Source organism: Odocoileus virginianus, chromosome 8 (genome assembly GCF_023699985.2).
Source record: "Odocoileus virginianus isolate 20LAN1187 ecotype Illinois chromosome 8, Ovbor_1.2, whole genome shotgun sequence".
Taxonomy (NCBI): domain Eukaryota; kingdom Metazoa; phylum Chordata; class Mammalia; order Artiodactyla; family Cervidae; genus Odocoileus; species Odocoileus virginianus.
In genome coordinates, this window is record NC_069681.1 from 1,584,202 (window position 1) to 1,606,300 (window position 22,099).

The 22,099-nt window shown below is 36.8% G+C and overlaps 1 protein-coding gene across 4 annotated transcripts in view; it reads right to left on the reverse strand.

The window, feature by feature from the left end:
• Window positions 1–1,389: 1,389 nt before the first annotated feature.
• The window catches only part of TDRD3 (tudor domain containing 3), a 192,590-nt gene continuing 171,880 nt past the window's right edge, over window positions 1,390–22,099 (reverse strand). For all 4 annotated transcript variants that reach the window (XM_070471156.1, XM_070471154.1, XM_020894978.2 and 1 more), the window contains 2 exons: window positions 8,783–8,908; window positions 1,390–1,646 (listed from right to left, as the gene is read on the reverse strand). In XM_070471156.1, the coding sequence (XP_070327257.1) occupies window positions 8,792–8,908 (117 nt within the window). In that variant the 3' untranslated portion in view covers window positions 1,390–1,646; window positions 8,783–8,791. The remainder of the gene's footprint in view (window positions 1,647–8,782; window positions 8,909–22,099) is intronic.

Here is a 22,099-nt window from a genome sequence, read left to right on the forward strand (position 1 = left end):
TCAGTTTACGTTCTTCTACCTCTTCCTTTACTGGCTAACTTATTAGTTGTCAAAGTTATCATGGCCCTTCCTCTGGTTTTCAACCCAGGATATGCATTAGGATTACTTGGAGATCTTTTTTAAAAAAGCAACCATGCCTGGGTCACTCCGCTTCTTGTTATGAAGCATAGCAATGATAAAAAATAAGAAACAAAAAAACCCCATACTATCAGCCATATTTTTCTCACCTGTTCTCTTTCACTTATTAAGATACTGTAGAAACAAACAATTGACTGGGCTAACAAATAAACAAAACTTGGAGTTAATAGGTCCTGAGAAAATGCCTAAGGCCTTCTCTATCAAAGCACAGTACTAATTTTTATCAATTATTTTGACCAGAGAATTCTATTTTCCCCTTCCTTCCTTCCTCCTTCCTTCCCTCCCTCCCTCCCTTCATTCCTCTTTCTCCTTATTTTTTAACCATTCACTTCTGACTTCATAAGACTGAGATTATGAGGCTATTATTTTTGTCCTATTAAGAATCTATAGCTCAGATATATTGGTTCTCTATTATGAAGATTCTGATTGCTTCTGTCAATCCCTCTCACTTTCATTTTGGCAAGCACCCTGACTTTCACATATATATCCTCTGCCTCAGATTGAATATGCTTTCAGGAAAGCAGATTGCCCCCATTTGAATCAGGCCTAAACTCACCCATGGACCCTTGCTGAAGTTTCTGGTTCAAGGGCTGAAAAGTCACACAACACAGGTAAATGCAGCCTAAGAGGGAAAGCTTGTTTTCTCTTCTGAGTGCACTTCTGGAAGGGACCCCATTCCTGCACTGAACAGCTCAGGGAGCTGTAGTCGTCCTGGGTCATATGGAGCTGAAGAATGAAGCTTATGTCACAGAAAGCAGAAATGAGATGAAAAGAATAAGGATCAGGATCTTTCATGACAACTCTGAGTCACCTAAATTAAACCAATGGAAACTTAATGTGCTTCTGGTAAGTGAAATAAGCCAGCACTTTAGTGTTTAACCAGTTTGAGCTGGGTTTTCTGTAATCTGCAACCAGATGCATCTTAAAAGATCCACTACACATTTTATAAGGAAGGGAATGCCTGTTTTTTGATTGAATTACATTAATAGAGTGCTAAAACAACATATCCAAGTTTTGAATATTTTTTTGCTGTCATATTTAGCAGTGTTAACATACTAAGAACTGCTATTTGGCTTCAGGTTATTTTGTTAAGAAATGTGGCAAACTGTGTCAGTCAGTTTATTCTGTAATTAGAGTGGGGTTTCAGTATGCTGTAATTGCCATTCTACACAAGGCAATTAGTATGGGGTTAATACCAGATGAACAAGAAAAATCACATTCAGCAAATAAAACATATAGCAAAACAATGTATTTAATAGTGCATTGGTTTTATTGATGGCAGAAGAAAAAATTCTTCCACTTGTAAAAGTTATTTGCTTTATTTAACTTTGTATTTTTTTCCCCATTCTTTATGTGGGTTGAATTTTTTTCCCCTAAAATCTGCCTTTTAGTTCTCCAAATAATAATATCCACCATGTCTGCATCTTACTCCGAAGGGAAAGCAGGAGGTCTATCAACAGGTTCTGACCAGGATGGTTCAGTCAACAGCTCCTTTCTTCATAAAGACTCTATTTAACAAGAGAAGAAGAGAGTGAAATTGGCACCTCAACTTAGCTTCCTCATACATACAGTGCTGAAACTTACCTGTAACTGTGAAGTGTTGATACAAATATCAATAGATCACAGCAGAGAAAACTGGACACTGCTAATTTATAAACATAAACATAATCTATAAATCAGTACGTAAACAACAAGCAAAGTCTTTAAAAAATAATTTTTCCTTCTAAAAATTTTTAAAGTACATCTCTGTCACTGTTAGTTCCTTTATTGCTAGCACATTGCTTCAGGAATCTGGATTAACTGAGAAGAGTTTAACAGAGGGTGACCTAAAAAAGATGCAGTCTGCCACTGAATCGCATCTACCCCCACCCTACCCACCTCCACTTCCCCTATGAACTCCTCTGAGCTGGTTCAGTCTCACAGGTAATTCACCTACGCCTGTTGCCTCCCGTCAGCTCCCCACCTTTATCAGACACCACTCTAGCAGAAACGCTCTGGGTAGTGACAACAGAAAAGGCTGAGAGAGGTGGTGAGAGAAGCCCTGTTTGCTCCAATCCTGTTTCAGCCTCATGAATGAAAGAAACTGGGTGGGCCGGGATGGGAAGCATTCCCATGGCTGCATGCAAACAGCTCAAAAATCCTCTGAGGTAAACAGTCTCCTGATTAGAAAATAGAGATTTGGGTACTATTATCCTCACATGATGCCTATCCTGCTGGCTTCATGGGGTTCTATAACATCTATCTTTATAGTGATCACTTCCCTGACCTTGATTTGAAAAATTTTGCAAAAGGATGCTGGTCTAGATTGTCCAAAAAAAAAAAAAAAACACACACAAACAGAAAGCCATCTAAAAATACATCTTTTACTAGCTAAAAATGGTGTTAAAACCTGGACCTTAGAAAATAAACAAGGTCATGATATTTATATAGTAATGCATGCTTAGCTATTGGTTTCAAAGGGGCTTCCCTGGTGGCTCAGCACTAAAGAATCCACCTGCAATGCAGGAGACATGGGTTCAATCCCTGGGTCAGGAAGATCCCATGGAGAGGGAAGCAGCAACCAACTCCAGAGTCTCATGGACAGAGGTGCCTCTAGGGCTACAGTCTATGGGGTCACAAAAGAGTCTGACGACTAAACCGCAACTATGCTTAGTGATCAGTTTCAAGGTTTTGGTTAATATGTAAAACTATGAAGACTATTCTTTCATCAAAGGAACTAGAAGTGAAATTAAAAGTGAGTCACCATTTACTAAACCACTCTACATACTGAGCCTTAACCTCCATGGCAGTAAGGAACTCCTCTGATGTGTCAAACAAAGTCTACACAGGTCTGCCATTTCTCTCTTTTCACAGAGGAACTCGAAGCTCTAACTACTCTTCAGCTAGACCAATGCAATAACTTCCTAGATTCTTTCCCTTCTGGTGCTTAATCCATCCTATATCCAACAGCAGTATTTCTTAAGCTTAATTTTGATCATATCATTCTTATTCAGAAGTTCATGATAGCACTGAACACATCAAGGTCAAACTCTCAATGAGTCTAAAGTGATACTCTTCTGCCATCACCAGTAACACTGTTTTGGTTCACACACTCTCTTATAGCCACTGCCTCTTCCCTTCTTCAAATCTTCCTCAGCTTTTAGATTAACTTCAGAGGTCTCTACCCCACCATGAAAGTGAAGCTTTAAAATTCATCTGTAAAACTAAATCAGTTCAGTTCAGTTGCTCAGTTGTGTCCGACTCTTTTGCGACCCCATGGACTGCAGCATGCCAGGCCTCCCTGTCCATCACCAACTCCCAGAGTTTACCCAAACTCATGTCCATCAAGTAGGTGATGCCATCCAACCATCTCATCCTCTGTCATCCCCTTCTCCTCCCGCCTTCAATCTTTCCCAGCATCAGGGTCTTTTCAAATGAGTCAGCTCTTCGCATCAGGTGGCCAAAGTATTGCAAAAGAAAACTAAACCAACTCTACTTAAAAAAAAAAAATCTCTAAGCCCTGCCCCTACTAACTGGTATCTAATTTCTAAGCACCAATCATGTCAGAAACCTTTTCAAATGCACATAGATTAGTCCCTCTCACTGGTTAAAGAACTATGGACACCTTATCCATAACTGCTCTTACTTCTAAGTTGTCTGTAATAATGACAAGTCCAGATAAGAGAGGTTTGGGCCCTCTCCTCCCTCAGGGCTTATATCTAACTTGCCACCACTTTTTCTCAGACCTAGGCCTATTTCCCGTATTGCTCTCTTGAGAACTCCTCCTCTCACTGAGTCCTAACTCCCAGGTATCTCGTGCTTTTGCTAATCACTGATATTGTCAGTACCAGGCTCAAACAGAACCCAACTCCCCTTCCACCTCTGGGGAAGTATGTGAATGTGTTGGGGGTGGGGGCTGGTGTAGAAGACTTGTAAAAAAACTCCTTAGGACAATCGAAGAATATGTAAATTACACATAAACAACTTTATCAAGGTATACTGACTGAAAAAACACTTACTGAGAAGCTACTATGTTATTCATCACCTAGCAAAGTTCTCAAAACATAAAAACAACTATGAACTTTAAAAAAAAAGTGATAAAAAGTTCATGTTTATATTTGCTGGAAGTCCAGTCAAATGGTTGGATACAATATATATCTTGTTTTTAAATGGTTAAATGGTTAAGTTAAATGGAAACTAGGAATGAGGAAATAATAAAGTATCTTTTCACTGAAGAAGAAAATAATATATTCAGTTGTGTGACAAAAGCAAAAAGTATAATCCTTGTTGCTGAACTTCCCATTCAAAGAGAGTATATTTAATTCTACTTCATAATCTTTTATAACATATGTCTGAACTAAGTGCAACATGAAAACTTACATTATCACATGTAAAATATAGCCAATGGGAATTTGCTGTGTGGCTCAGGAAACTCAAACAGGGGCTCTGTATCAACCTAGAGGGATGGGATGGGGAGGGAGGTTCATAAGGGAGGGGGCATATGTATACCTATGGCTGATTCATGTTGAGGTTTGACAGAAAACAACAAAATTCTGTAAAGTAATTATCCTTCAATAAAGAAAAATAAATTTTAAAAAATGAATAAATAGAGTTTTTCAACTAAGATCACATGTGTCCTGCTTAATTAATTAATTTTTAGGATACATTTTGCACTAAGGTTTTTTTAGTGATATCATTACGGGACTGTTCTCTGCCAAAATTAATTTTCTTACTGTGAGGACTTTCCATGTCAACAGTACAATCCAAAACAAGCATCTGGGAAAGACTGGAGTTTTAACTCAGGGTACATAAAGAACCACTAAGATTGTAATGCTTTAGTTGACTAGGAACAGTCTGCATTGTATATTCTGAAACAAATAAGCCATGATTACCGCAGGGCTACCATTCATAATTTACTTTTAAGCAGTGTACTCTTTTTCAAAGGAAATTTTTGATGGAGCCCTAATGTAGAAAACATTAGGAAAAGGTAATGGAAAAGGTCAGTTTTCATTCCAATCCCAAAGAAAGGCAATGCCAAAGAATGCTCAAACTACCACACAATTGCACTCATCTCACACACTAATAAAGTAATGCTCAAAATTCTCCAAGCCAGGCTTCAACAGTACGTGAACTGTGAACTTCGAGACGTTCAAGCTGGATTTAGAAAAGGCAGAGGAACCAGAGGTCAAATTGCCAACATCCGTAGGATCATCACAAAAGCAAGAGAGTTCCAAAAAAACATCTACTTCTGCTTTATTAACTATGTGAAAGCCTTTGACTGTGTGGACCACAACAAACTCTGGAAAATTCTTAAAGAGATAAGGATACCAGACCACCTGACCTGCCTCTTGAGAAATCTGTATGCAGGTCAGGAAGCAACAGTTTGAACTGGACACAGAACAACAGACTGGTTCCAAATAGGAAAAGGAGTATGTCAAGGCTGTATATTGTCACCCTGCTTATTTAACTTATATGCAGAGTACATCATGAGAAATGCTTGGCTGGAGGAAGCACAAGCTGGAATCAAGACTGCAGGGAGAAATATCAATAACCTCAGGTATGCAGATGACACCACCCTTATGGCAGAAAGTGAAGAGGAACTAAAGAGCCTCTTGATGAAAGTGAAAAAGGAAAGTGAAAAAGTTGGCTTAAAACTCAACATTTAGAAAACTAAGGTCATGGCATCTGGTCCCATTACTTCATAGATAATAGATGGGGAAACAGTGGAAACAGTGACATACTTTATCTTGGGGGGGCTCCAAAATCACTGCAGATGATGACTGCAGCCATGAAATTAAAAGACGCTTGCTCCTTGGAAGAAAAGTTATGACCAACTTAGCACAGTAAAAAGTAGAGACGTTATTTTGCCAATAAAGGTCTGTTGAGTTAAAGCTATGGTTTTTCCAGTGGTCATGTATGGATGTGAGAGTTGGACTATAAAGAAAGCTGAGTGCTGAAGAATTGATGCTTTTGAACTGTGGTGTTGGAGAAAATTCTTGAGAGTCTCTTGGACTGCAAGGAGATCCAACTAGTCCACCCTAAAGGAGATCAGTCCTGAATATTCACTGGAAGGACTGATGCTAAAGCTGAAACTCCAGTAATCTGGCCACCTGATGGGAAGAGGTGACTCATTGGAAAAGACCCTGATGCTAGGGAAGATTGAAGGCAGGAGGAGAAGGGGATGATAGAGGATGAGATGGCTAGATGGCATTACTGACTCAATGGACATGAGTTTGAGTAAACTCTGGGAGATGGTGATGGACAGCGAGGGCTGGCGTGCTACAGTCCATGGGGTCAAAGAGTCGGACACGATTGAGCAACTGAACTGAACTGAACTGAATGTAGAAAACATGAAAGACACTAAAGAAGGGCACAGAGGACTTAAGAGTTCTACCATCTGGCTGTACCCTTCCTCACTCTCACATCTTCTCTCTACTCGGCCCTGCTTTCAACAGCCCCAGGCATCCTTGAAGCGTCCTGGAGTCCTGCATCTCCTGTCCTACAGCAATCGGGGGGTTGAAAACCTTTGGCCGCATTTTAAAACCTGTTTTAAACAGTTCAGAAGACACTGGAAAGCCAACAGGGAAGTCTCAGTTTTCATTTACCTTAAATAAGATTTAATTATAAGCACATTGAGCTTATTTTAAAAGTGGATGCTTGACTGTGCACAATGTAAAGTTGCTGAAGTCCTTACATATAGTTTGATTCTGCTTTGGTCAGTTCTCACATGCTACAGAAAAATGCCCTAAGTCAAGAAGCAGCTCTTCTGTGATACCATGGACACGTCTGTCTACTTGACAGTCTTGTAATAAGTGCAAAGAAAAACCAATAATAAAAGGGAAAAGGTCCTATCCTGGTTCACTGGGGTAAATCAGAAGTCAAACAGCATTAGGCTTCTGCTCCAGGCAAACTATTACATAAGGAGGAAAGGGCTAGAAAGTATAAGAAAACATTTCTTCACTTAGGATGACACAACTAATTTTGAACCAATGAAAGAGCTTTGGGAAGTTGCAGAAGATCCTGGAACAATGGTGTCCAGAAATATAATGTGAGACATACGTGATTTTTAATTTTCTAGTAGCCACATTAAAAAGTAAAATTAAACAGGTGAAATTGATTGTAGTAACTTATAATCAATACAAGTTACTGAGTTTTTTTCGAACCAAGTCTTTGAAATCTGGTATCCATTCTTTATTTACAGCACATCTCAATTCAGGCCAGCTGCATTTCCAGTGCTAAACAGTCTTGGCTGCTGTGAGGAACTGAGAGAGTCACTGAGTAGGGGACACACAAGGTGGGTAACAGCTTTGTCAGAACGAACAGCTGAAAGAAGGGATTGGGAACAATTTCTTAAAAATTCTCAGTAGTCCTGCTACTGAGAAGAGACTAAGAAAAAAGATATAAAGTCTAAAAGAGGGTTTATTTGATATATAGCAAAAGCTGTAATGTGAAAACTCTAAGTATTAAAAGAAATATTCAAAAGTCCTGGCATAAGGAAAAAATAGAAATATTATCAAAGATGACAAAAATATTTCTTTCTAAGAATGTACTAAGAAACAAGGTCTCTGTTCATCAAAATGAAATGCCTTAGATTGGTCATATAATTTGCTAACTTCTTTTTTATATCTTCCTTCTTACTGAAGATGATTTTCAGATAACCTTCTTTCTGAAACTCTAGGATGAAAGAATCTGGATCAATAGCATAAGGCTCCTAAATTACATCTCAATAAGCAGTAAGGTTGTATTCACTGAATTCCTAAAGATATATATGAAACACTTCCTCTTTCTTAAAAAGGGTGGAAATTAATTAAACAAGAAAAAATAAACTCAGTTATCTAGGTTGATAATTATCTGGTTCTTTGTTTTCTTTTATCTTTTTCCTACTTTCAAACCTATAGTCATTTCACTGATTGTCATCACCTTCAATAGAAAAGAGTAGGTATAGAGAAAAAAGGGGATTAAGGATAGCATTTGTGGGGAAAGGTCTGGAGGAAAAGTAGTTTGTAACTATGGTATTATCTTAAATACTTTATAACTGAAAGTAGTTTTAAAATATCAGTTTTCTTCTACTACAGACAAACCTCAGAGATATTGAGGGTTTGGTTCCAGACTACCACAATAAAGTGAATATTGTAACAAAGCAAGTCACACTAAGTTTTTGGTTTCCCAGTGCATATAAAAGTTTTATTCACACTAAACTGCTGTCTACTGAGTGCACAATAGCATTATGTCTAAGAACCAATGTACATACCTTAATTAAAAATATTTATTGCTAAAAAATGTTAACCATCATCTGAACCTTCAGTGAATCATACTCATTTTGCAATACTAACATCAAAGACGACTGACCACAGATCACCATAACAAATATAACAATGATGAAGTTTGAAATATTGTAAGGATTATCAAAATGTGACACAAAGACAGAAAGAAAGGGAGCAAATGCTGTTAGAAAAAATGGCACTGATAAGACTTCCCTGACACTGTGTTGCCAGAAACTTTCAATTTGTAAAAAATGCAAATATCTGTGAAGTGTAATCAGGAGAAGCACAATAAAATGAAGTATGCCTGTATGTTATCATGAAATATTAATAACTGTGCTTATATATTTAACACAAATAGCATCTTTCTGTACGTGGAAAGCTTCTCACAACGTCAAGTATACCTTGTCGCATTAGTTCCGAGCCCGGGGAGGCTGGTAGAACTGCTGAGTTGGTCGAGTGGACCGTCTTGGCTGGCCGTCACCTCCTCTACGGAACTCAAGAGTTTGGTCATAGGTGCCTTCTTCCTCCTGTTTGCAAAGAGTAGTGATTTAACATGTTCAAAACAGTTCCATGTTTCCTACATTAAATACATTTTACGGTCTCCATTTTGCTATACCCTATTAAGCTGCCCTGGGATTTACATTTGTCAACTTTTATAATAAAGGGTGGCAGGGGAAAGAGGAAAAAGAAGGCAAGGACACTGTAAAAACTTTTGGTTGTTAATAGAAGAATGAAATTTATAGTGGTAACATCAGAATCAAATTTAATCTAGAAAAGGAAACTATTTCCACATAATATTATGGTTATCTCCTCCAATGACTTGACATGATGTGGTGAAAACACAGAAAAGTAACATTATAATATAATTTTAAATGAATATTTGGGCTTCTGGGCATTTATCATGGAAGGGGGTTTTGGCAAGATATGGAAAAGGGATTGAGGAGCCAGAGAACATTCACCAGCTGTTAGTCCTCATCTGATGAAAGGTTCAACATCATTAAGAACCTTATATCTAGAGACAGGAAAAAATAATGGATTGGAATGAAGAGAGAAATATAATTTACATAGAAAGAAAGCGTCATGCGAGACATAGCAATCACCACAATAAGACACAAACTATTTTCTTCTCCTCTTCTTTTTTACTAAGGGTAGAGAACTAGCAGCTCAAGGAATAGCATGGATAAATTAAGATAGGCAAAATAAATAGAAACAGTAAAGTTAATTACAATATTTGAAAAGGACTTAGCAGCAACAGAAATGTAGCCAAAAGTCACACTGGTTTCTTACTGAGTGCTGCCACCCTGTTATTTTAGTGTTTTAAATTAATCCAACTATAAAGTATGTTCCTTTTGGAGAGAGACAGAAAAAATGGCTCTCTGAATTATCTGAGCACAATAATTTGCATGATTTAGGAAATTTATGCTATTACTTCCTCCTCCTCCTTCCTTTATCACTGAATCGTCCATCCCCAAGGATAACTTTCCTTTGACCCTAAAACCAAATGGAGTTACATGAAAGACTGAGTTCTATTCTTTAATTTTTACAGATCAAACTGTTGCAATTTTACTTGATGCAAGTAGAAAGATGCTAAGATAATTTGACCAAATCCTATTATTTATAAATGATATTTAATATTTGGCATGAACAAATCCCTCATTAATAGGCATTCTCCATAGTATTCTTAAGAATCATTTTTCCATTTTATATATAGGACACTGAAGTCCTGGAAAGCTTTGTAATTTTGCCCTAATATTTCAAAGGTAAATCTGAGTTTGATTCAGACATGGCTACTTTAAGTCTTAGTCTGCATGTAAAAGAAATAAACCAAAAGCCAAAAATTAATGATCACCCTTAAGGCGCTATCATCACCTAAATAAGAGAATAAATAAATCTGACAATATATCTAGCATAACTAACTCAATAACAACATTTTACAGACAAACTTCCAGATTAGTTTTCCATCCTCTATGCCCCTTTCATTAATAATCAACTTCAAAATGGCTAGAAGCATTAGATAAACATTTATAATTTAGTAAAGCAATTAAAATACAGTTAGGAAAATTAAAGTGTTCAGGAGAGAATTATTTTTTATTAATACGGTCGCAGTTCTGAATGATTATTTTCAAATATTATAGCTAAATTTGAAAAGAAACTATTTATTTTTATGACATATGACATGTGAAGCTCTGCATATTAACTGAGAAGGATGAAAATATATTTGCTGCTGTAGAAGGTAAAGTAACTGTTTCAGGAATTAGAATGGGATATTATTATTCTCCACATCCAGAACTGTAGAACTGGTTAGGTCTAAAAATGTATACAGTTTATCAGTAAAATACAGTGTTAAAGGTAGGACACTACATTTGCAGAGTGAGCCAGATTTATATAATAAATATGGCACTGCTACTTGAAAAACTGTCTCTATTGTTTAAAAGATTCTCAGACTATACTAGCCAGAGTCAATTAAATGATTTTATAGAGATGGCCAACCATGGGATTTCTTTCATATTATTTGATGTCTTCACAATCATTTTATATAAAAAGGAAGCAAAAAATAAAATAGATTCTGATAGTTTGGTTCTCAGTTTTCATCAAAGGCACAATCTTGCTTTTATAACTTTTAAATATTCCTCCCACAGAGCAGTTGGGGAAAACCTGGTTACCCACAAAAATCACTTCATATAGTCTAGAGCTAGTAATTTTTAGCACTTAATGAGCAATTGTTTCCATATAGCACACAGATCAATTTAATAGATCAGTTTTTTCTTTGGATGAAATTTATAACTTTATCTTCTTTTATTTTAGTTTCACTAGTCTGTACAGCTTTAAAACTAAAAAAAAAAAAATTTAATTTCATAGTTCATGCATATTTGAAAAAAAAATCTGACACTATTTTGAGCTGGTACATTCTTTGAAAGCTATCTGGTCTGTCCCCCTAGACTTGACAGACATGAAAATCTCTAAACTCAGAGAGGTGATTCTGCCAAGTCACAGAGCTCACTAGAGGAAGAGCCCAGAGCAGGACCATTTTATTTCTGACTCAGACAAGGTCTTTAAAAGACTGGCGACAATTTTCATAAAAATTGTCATCCTCACTGAAGCTTTTGAGATTTAGAGCCATTTTATTGGGACTCACATTTTTGCTCACCTGAGCCATGCTATCAGATTTACCTGGTCTTAAAATACTTAATATTCAAATGTACCCTCTTCTTATGCCAATATTTAAACTGCTAAGATTACTCCTTTTAATGAAAAGATACATAATGCGATAGTCATTGTGACACCAACATGAATGAACTGATATTCTGAAAGGAAAAAAAGAGTCAGAGCACCAATGCAAAAATGAGATACACAACTTCACCTATAAAACATGCTTGATGGGTCACAACTACATCCTTCCTGTGTATCATTTTTAGTCTTTTACTAGCACAAACTACATCTCAAGTGAGAATATAGGCAAATACATTATTTCCTCGTTTATAAATGAGCTGGGTTAGAAAAGTTCATTATAAATCAGTTACTTGGAACCTGGAACATACTTCAGTAGGCGATGTGAAACACAAGTAAATACAGGTCAGGTTCTCTGTGCCACAAATTAAGGTCTGTGCAGCTAAGCATATAAACCAGTATTCTCCAGAAGGTGGTGGTCCTGAACTCTCAGATCTCGACTGGCAGTGATTCCCTGCTCCACCAGGGGAGTGGGGGTGGGAAGCCAATATCTAGAAACACTTCTGGTTGCTGTACCTGAGGGGCGCTACTGGCAGTTAGAGGCTCTAGAGGCATTTTTGGTTGTTACAAGCTGAAGGGGTAGGGCTGGGGGAGCTGTTACTAGGTCTAATAGGTAGAGGCTATTCTAAACATCCTGTAATGCATGGGACAGCCCATGCAACAAAGAATCCACCAGTCCTAACATCAACAGTTGAGAAACCCTGGGCTAGGCAAAGAAGGAGGAAACTTCCTACTCCTAAGTGCCAGGGTAGCCTGGAAAATAACTACAAAACTCAGGAAGTTTGGGTTTGCCACCCTTTCCCTTTTTCTTTTTGATATTTCTTCTGCATCTGTCTCTAATGACTAAAAGCTGCCTTTATGGAACTTCTGTGATGAGAGCTCTATTTGCTGACAATACTTTGTTTTCTTTTGCTTCAGCAACATGTTCATATTAACTTACTGAATTGCCTTAGATTACCATTTCTTCAGCATTTTCACACAGCCATGACTTTATTATGAGAAAATGATTCTTGATTAATGGTGGGGGTAAGGAACAGGGATAGCAATTCTCTTCACACAAAAAAAACTTAACTAATAGTCACCTCTAATAGCTATTTCGTATGTAATTTAGTAAAAAATTTTCTAGTCTGTTCATTTTAACAATTTGTACAGCACTCACAAAAACAAAAGTCAGCTTATGAAATATATACCAGGTAGCCTCAAAAATAATTCCTGGACTCTGAACATTTTGAGCACTGAAATACTTTTTTCTTTAATAAGAAATTTATTTTAAAAATATATAGACATTTGGTTTTGTCTTTCGAACTGAAATATTAATAAGTACATGTCTCCTTGAGTGATTCACATATGAACTACTTTATGAATTTTTAGACTACCTTTACCTGTCTAGTTAGCTTATATAGTTAGTTTTTAGAAACTAATTTTAATAAAAAACCTAATCAAACAGTAATTTTAAAGACAAACCTGCTTTCCCAAAACATCACATAATAAAGGCAAAATTAAAAGAGACAGTAAAAAGATCACTGGTTGCCAAGGGTTGTGGGGATGTAGGGATGAATACACACAGCACAGATTTTCTGGGCAGTGAAACTATTCTTTATAATAATGTGATGGTAGATACAAGTCACTATACATTTGTGCAAACCCATACAGTGTACACCATGAATGAATCCTAAGGTAAACTATAAAGACTCTGGAAACTATTGAGTCAATGTAGGTCTATCAGTTGTACCAAATGTACTCCTCTAGTGGGGGATGTTGATAACTGGGAAAGGCAAAGCATGTGTGGAGATGAAAAGTATATGGCAAATCCTGTACCTTCTCACAGTTGTGTTGGGAGTCTAAAACTTCTCTAAAAAATAAAGTCTTTAAAATTAAAAAAAAAAAAAAGGCTTTAAAGTAGGCCACCTCAGTGGGATACTTTGTGACTCATACGTAGCTGATGTGGTAGATCCTTAATATTTGATGAAATATTTGTTGACCTGCCTTATTAAAACGGCTCATCTAAATCCATTCAGACTCTTCCTGTGGTCATCAGTAACTAGAACACGAGAATTAAATTTCTTTCATCCTTGGGATGCCATGAGGATTAATTAATGTATGAAAATCACTTTGAAGATTACTGAGCTTTCTGAATTGGCTCAAGGTTGTGTTTAATTTTGATTATACCTTGGGTATTCATAACATTTCTTCTTGGTTTCCACTGGAAAATTTTGACCTTTGATTTTACTTTTTAGTCCTAGTATTTAAATAAAGTACTTCTGCCCCATTCAAAAACAAAAACAAAAAATCACGTAATGGATTCCAAAAGTAGAACTTAAACTATTTTAAGTAATCTATTTTAGATCAATTATACTAGTATTCTATTAGAGTAACTTAAAATTGAATAGTGATTAAAGATTATGGATAACAGTTGTGCCTACAGAAGCCCAATATCATCATTAACAATGACCCTTATTTACCAATTATTCTTGTTTAAAGAATATATTCCAATTCAATATTTATAATTCCAGCACAAAATAAACTGGGTCTGTAGTAGTCTGGAACCACAGACTATAAAACAGATAGTTTAAGGACAGTTAGTCCAAATAACTAAGGAGCTATTATTTGCTCAAATAATTAGCATAAGCTGATTAGATAACCTGAGTTAAAATGTGGGTCTTCTGATTTATAGTCCTGCAATGAGGGCAAGAAACACAGACAGCCAAAGTCAGAATTGGAAGAGGATTTAGGGACAATCTAGTTGAGCAGATTTAAATTTTAAAAACTGCCATTTTTCGCCATCATCATTTCTGGGGTAAATAGGGCACTCTACTTTCGAGTGAAATTTCATATGAATTCCAAAAAAATTGATGGATCAGGTTACAGTAGGTCTTTTAAAACATGTATGCAAGCAGTATCTCCCTGGCTTTCTTTTCTTTAGTCCTTCCAAGTTCTGTAAAACTAAAGCACAGAAACTAAAAACCCAACTTCACCTCCTGCTGTACACTAGGAACTAACTAGGTTGAACAACTTGATTAGTATAAGAAAATGAGCTAGTGAAAGAAAAGGAAGGGGAACATCGGTCTCCGACTCACTTCCGAGTCCTTAGGATGTTATCACAGAAAAAATCTAAATGTCCATGAATCAAATTTCTCATTTGACAATATAAACGCACCTTCTATACCTAAATGGGAAAAAACAATCTGTCTTCATTATATAAAAGCAAAATAAGCAACTTTTATAATAAACTAATTTATTTGTTTTTGAAACTTTGAGTGAAATAACAAAACATTTTAGAATAAAGTATAATGCAGAATCATAAATCTCTTTTTCTCTCAGAGCAGTTCTAAGATCACCTCTTTAATATACAATGTCCAGTAATAATTTATCTTAACCAAACATTTCATGGCAGAAAAAAAAGCACACTCATTCAAACAAAACCCAAAATATGATTCAAAGCCTAATTAACTAACCAACTGGTCTTAGATAACATGGCTGACATAATATAATGTTTTCATTCCTATATCATGTAGAATTTCAGGATAACGCCAAGACATTTCACTGTGTTCTGACATTCTCTTTTTAGAAAAGAGTATATTCTCTAAAGATACATAAGAGTTATATAAGAACTATTGATGATTCTATTAGATATTAGGAAATCATCTGATTATTTAGCTTAAGGGTTTTATTCTGTATTCTGCCAACTAAAGTACTACCTAAATAAGGCAATTAAATTTCAACATGGAAGAAAACTGGATGTTTAAATGAAAATAGAAAGATTCTCTGGAGGAGAAAACGGCAACCCACTCCAGTATTTTTGCCTAGAGAATTCTATGGACAGAGGAGCCTGGCGGGCTACAGTCCGTGAGGTCGCAAAGAGCTGGACATGATTGTGCATACATGCATGCAAAGTAAGTATAATACTAATCACAATTGTTTTTCTTCTAACATCATTAAGATCTTCTACCTTTTAATACAAAGTAGACAAGCTATTTCTGGCTGCTTACACACTGAAGAAAATGCAACTCAATATCAAAAGGCTGCATCCATATTTCAACTAGGAGAATACAGTACCAAAAAGAGAGGAGGAAACATGTTACACTTAGCAAACTTCAAGTTCGATACAGAAATATAGATACCCTTTCATTCAAAAATACATCCAATTTTATTTTAAAACTTGGAATAGAAAAAGGGGAATGAATGATTGTTCTACTGTATGCCTGGCATTTTATCTCATTTAATCCTTGCAACAATGCTTTGAAATACTTAATCCCATCTGAAGCTCCAATACTTTGGTCACCTGATGCAGAGAGCTAACTCACTGGAAAAGACCCTGGTGCTGGGAAAGACTGAAGGCGGGAGAAGAAGGGGATGACAGAGGACAAGGCGGTTGGATGGCATCAACAATTCAATGGACATGAGTTTGAGCAAACGCCAGGAGATGGTGAAGGACATGGAAGCCTGGCATGCTGCAGTCCATGGGGTCACCAAGAGTCAGACACAACTTAGCAACTGAACAACAACAATCTCTCTACAGACGAAAACACTAAGGCTTCGAAGTAACTTACCCAGAGTCACGTAAGTGGTCATGCTTCAGTAAGATCCCTGGGCTGTCTGCTGCAAAGCTCTTGCCATGGCATCACATACTGTTTGTTTTACACTGCTTCATATAGTTTTGCTTATTTTTTCCTAATAGCTAGCTTAAGATTAATTTAAAATAAATAGATGGCTTCTGCCCTTAGGCTAGCATAACCATCACTTAATGGCCACCATTTTTGTTAAAATGCTATAGTGAAATTCAAAGAATGAATATATAATTTGTATAAATGTATACCTCTCTCCGGAGAAGGCAATGGTACCCCACTCCAGTCCTCTTGCCTGGAAAATCCCAGAGAAGCCTGGTGGGCTGCAGTCTACGGGGTCGCTAAGAGTCAGACACAACTGAGCAACTTCACTTTCACTTTTCACTTTCATGCACTGGAGAAGGAAATGGCAACCTACTCCAGTGTTCTTGCCTGGAGAATCCCAGGGATGGGGGAGCCTGGTGGGTCTGCCGTCTATGGGGTCGCACAGAGTCGGACACGACTGAAGCGACTCAGCAGCAGCAGCAGCAGTATACCTCTCTCCAACTCATTTCTTCTTCTAAAGCTAAAGGTTAAATAGACTCCAAAACCTTGTCCAGAAGTCAGGGTAGGAAGCATATTTCTGCTTCAAAAGATGCCAATCTACCCAGATTTCCTTAAGAGATACTTTAACATTGGCATTGGTATTTAAGACCTCAGTCTATTAGGTCAGATCTGAGTTTAGACTCCACCACCTATATTACTCTATTTCTCTATATCTCAGTTTTCTCACACAGACAACAGTAATCAACTCACAGGTTTACAAGGAGAATTACATGATATAATACCTATAAAGAGTTTAGCAAGTAAACCATCTATGTTATCTATTATTTGGAATTAAGTAGTTCATTGACAATTATATATACATGCCCACTTCAATTAAACAATCAAGACACAAATTTTGCTAAAAATCAGAAAGATTTTTGTAAAAGTATTTCTAAAATTGCTTTGGTCAGATAAGGAAAGTGAAGTCATTGTAGAAAATGAAAGCGCCAATGCATGGAGACTCCTGTCACCTGCCTGCCTTTCATTTCTTCAGAGATTTACAAAATATCTATAGTAGTGTTTTCACAGTATAAATCATTCCATTGTTTACTCTGTTTTTTTTCTTTTAGAAAGAGGTCTTTTTCTTTCTTAATTATAGATTAAAAGGGAAAATAGAACAAAAAGAAGGAGTAAATTAGCAAAGACACATTGCTAAAAATGATCAATCAAAAGTTAAAGACACTATTCACATAAAATATGAGTGTTTTAAAAAAAGCTAGAAATAAACTAACATGATTAACTTCTTTGAACATCTTGCCTTAAGTATCAATACCATATCCTTAAAATTTTATCAAATGCCATAAAAAGAAACCAGTTAGAACACTATTTAAAAAGTAGAAGTATAGTAATGATGATTAATAATGAAAAATGCCTATTTCTGGTGATATGTTTTCAAGACAATGCCTATAAATTATTCTTGCAAAAGTAAGTCCTTTTCCAAATATACTAATTGAGCAAATATGTTTTAGAATATTTTATAGTTAAAACTTATGAGCACTAATCACAAATGGTTAATCATTTCAGTCCCTCAGAATTTATCATTTTTACATCTTAAACTGGCAGCTAATATAACACACTTTAAGAATGGCTTAATTAATTCTTTTTCTAACAGTAATTAATTGACAGTGTCAGTTGCTCAGTCATGTCCAACTCTTTGTGACCCCACGGACTGTAGCCTCCCAGGCTCCTCTGTCCATGGAGTTCTCCAGGCAAAAATACTGGAATGGATTGCCATGCCCTTCTCCAGGGGATCATCCCAATCCAGGGATCAAATCTGGGTCTCCTGGATTGCAGGCATATCCTTTATCATCTGAACCAGCAGAGAAGCCCGTAATTACCACATCGTAATGCCAGACTCCCTTTTATTCCACAGCAGTCAGCCCAGTACCTTTTATGTAACTGACTACTCAAGACAAATAGTTATGGTGTGCTTCAATGACCTGTAATACAGACTAAAGAAACAGAAATAGGAAAAAAAAAAAATCTCCATGTCAAATTGATAAAATACAGGCCAGATCTTTGCCATTAAAAAATATTGTGTTGGAGTAGGAAAGGAAGATGCTTTGACATGCTTTATGTATGGAAAAAAGTTGCAATACTGAACAGTATAGAAATAAAATCATTTGCCAATGCTTTCACCCTCTCAGTAAAAGTTATGGAACGTAAGATTGATAGGAAAAGAATAAAAAATTTGAAACTTACACCAGTTATCTGTAAGATTATAAAGCAACAAACATCATGTTTACATTTAAATCCCATATATACCCAGCAACCCATATTAATAATATTTACATAATGAACTAAAATTATTTTTTTTCAGTGAGCATAAAGATAACAGATGCTTAAGAGTCCTTACCAGTTATCAGGCTAGTTAATAAAAGCCATAGCTTTAGCAATGTGAGGTACCCCAGGAGTCAATGATCTCATCTTTGAGATACAAAATTCATCCCCTCACATCACACGCAGATGGTGAGATGGTCCTGTCTCCTTCAAAGAGCTGGTGAAGGATGCTCAGGCATTCTCAAACAGCCTGTTTCTTTCTCTAGAAAGTATAAACTACCTGGGCTTTCTAGTTAAGTCTATTTCCTTTGGTGCATGAAAGATTTGAAATTATTTTAAAACAAGTACTATACCTTTCCATTTTCTAAAATCAAAAGACTAAGTTCTTGGAATTATTTGTCAAATGCCATTATTTCCTGAATTTCCCATCATCTTGATCATCTTTATACATTTTAATATTTACTATTCTATATAACTTATAGAATAATACTGCAAGTAAGGTCTGCTTGGAACATAATACTATTTCCCATGAAGAGCTAACTCCAAAAAATCATTAGTGCAATCTGACCCTGCTTCAGTGTTTTTTGCGGCTACTCGATTACTGCTTGCTCAAACTGTATTTGTCATCAAGCAAAATGTCTACAACCCACGCCCAGGTCTATTTCATCATGTATTTGAAGGGAACTATTTTCTTTAAATTTGACTGGAACTGAAGCCTATGCACTACTGAAAGATACTACTTTGACCCAGTGTTATCACTGGTGTGTTCTGAATGACTGTCTAATATTAAGTCCGTTTCTCTAAAAAGTTACCTTGGTAATTTGCCAGTGTTTCTTTTTCTTCCTTTACATAGTGGAAACTGGAGGACTACCACCTAAAAGGTACATGGGTGGCTAAAATACATTTTAAGCCTGAAACTAGATTCCAGTGAATTTTAGAAGCTAAAAAGAGAATCACATTACAAGATTAAGCTCTTTCTGGAATAGAAATGTGGGTTAAAGGAATAGGTTGGTTCTTTTTCTTTTAATACCCTTTGTAAAATATTTTCTAGCCCCTTGAGAGATACTAGCTGATACGTCTTACGCATACATCTTTGCTTCACAATTTAAAATTTTCTAAATTTGTGAGAATTAAGACACATGACCCAGCAATCCCACTCCTGGGCATACACACTGAGGAAACCAGATCTGAAAGAGACACGTGCACCCCAACATTCATCGCAGCACTGTTTATAATAGCCAGGACATGGAAGCAACCTAGATGCCCATCAGCAGATGAATGGATAAGGAAGCTGTGGTACATATACACCATGGAATATTACTCAGCCATTAAAAAGAATTCATTTGAATCAGTTCTAATGAGATGGATGAAAGTGGAGCCCATTATACAGAGTGAAGTAAGCCAGAAAGATAAAGACCAATACAGTATACTAATGCACATATATGGAATTTAAGAAGATGGTAACGATAACCCTAAATGCAAAACAGAAAAAGAGACACAGATGTACAGAACAGACTTTTAGACTCTGTGGGAGGAGAGGGTGGGATGTTCTGAGAGAACAGCACTGAAACAAGTATACTATCAAGGGTGAAACAGATTGCCAGCCCAGGTTGGATGCATGAGACAAGTGCTCAGGGCTGGTGCACTGGGAAGACCCAGAGGGATGGGATGGAGAGGGAGGCAGGAGGGGGGATCAGGATGGGGAACACATGTAAATCCATGGCTAATTCATGTCAATGTATGGCAAAAACCACTACAATATTGTAAAGTAATAGCCTCCAACTAATAAAAATAAATGAAAAAAAAAAAAGACTGAATGAACTAAATGACTGAAAGATACTTAATCAAAATGGTATATCACATATTGAGTACAAACACTGCTATGATAAATTTTTGCATATATTATACAAAAACCTTCAAGTAGGTTCACATCATTTATCTCCTTTTACGGGTAAAACATAAATCATGTGCTATAATGTCAACCAGCACAAAGATTTTACACAAGTTTCTTAATAGCTCTGACCTTGGATTTGTAGTTTTTCATGTGTGTAAAATGGGAATACTAAGAAAGCCTTCCTCAGTGACCAATGCAAAGAAATAGAGGAAAACACAGAATGGGAAAGACTAGAGATCGCTTCAAGAAAATTAGAGATACCAAGGGAACATTTCATGCAAAGATGGGTTCGATAAAGGACAGAAATGGCAGGGACCTAACAGAAGCAGAAGGTATTAAGAAGAGGTGGCAAGAATACACAGAAGAACTATACAAAAAAGATCTTCATGACCCAGATAATCACGATGGTGTGATCACTCACCTAGAGCCAGACATTCTGGAATGTGAAGTCAAGTGGGCCTTAACAAAGCTAGTGGAGGTGATAGAATTCCAGTTGAGCTATTTCAAATCCTGAAAGATGATGCTGGAAAGTGCTGCACTCAATATGCCAGCAAATTTAGAAACCCAGCAGTGGCCACAGGACTGGAAAAGGTCAGTTTTCATTCCAATCCCAAAGAAAGGCAATGCCAAAGAATGCTCAAACTACCACACAATTGCACTCATCTCACACGCTAGTAAAGTAATGCTCAAAATTCTCCAAGCCAGGCTTCAGCAATACATGAACTGTGAACTTCCAGATGTTCAAGCTGGTTTTAGAAAAGGCACGGAACCAGAGATCAAATTGCCAACATCCGTAGGATCATCAAAAAAGCAAGAGAGTTCCAGAGAAACATCTATTTCTGCTTTATTGACTATGCCAAAGCCTTTGACTGTGTGGATCACAATAAACTGTGGAAAACTCTGAAAGAAATGGGAATACCAGACCACCTGACCTTCCTCTTGAGAAACCTGTATGCAGGTCAGGAAGCAACAGTTAGAACTGGACATGGAACAACAGTCCATGGTTGGACTGGTTCCAAATAGGAAAAGGAGTCCGTCAAGGCTGTATATTGTCACCCTACTTATTTCACTTATATGCAGAGTACATCATGAGAAACTGGGCTGGAAGAAGCACAAGCTGGAATCAAGATTTCCAGGAGAAATATCAATAACCTCAGATATGCAGATGACACCACTCTTATGGCAGAAAGTGAAGAGGAACTAAAAAGCCTCTTGATGAAAGTGAAAGAGGAGACTGAAAAAGTTGGCTTACAGCTCAACATTTAGAAAACTAAGATCATGGCATCTGGTCCCATCACTTTATGGGAAATAGATGGGGAAACAGTGGAAACAGTGGCTGACTTTATTTTTTGGGCTCCAAAATCACTGCAGATGGTGATTGCAGCCATGAAATTAAGATGCTTACTCCTTGGAAGGGAAGTTATGACCAACCTAGATAGCATATTAAAAAAGCAGAGACACTACTTTGCCAACAAAGGTTCATCTAGTCAAAGCTACGGTTTTTCCAGTGGTCATGTATGGATGTGAGAGTTGGACTATGAAGAAAGCTGAGTGCCGAAAAATTGATGCTTTTGAACTGTGGTGTTGGAGAAGACTCTTGAGAGTCCCTTGGACTGCAAGGAGATCCACCCAGTCCATCCTAAAGAAAATCAGTCCTGGGTGTTCAT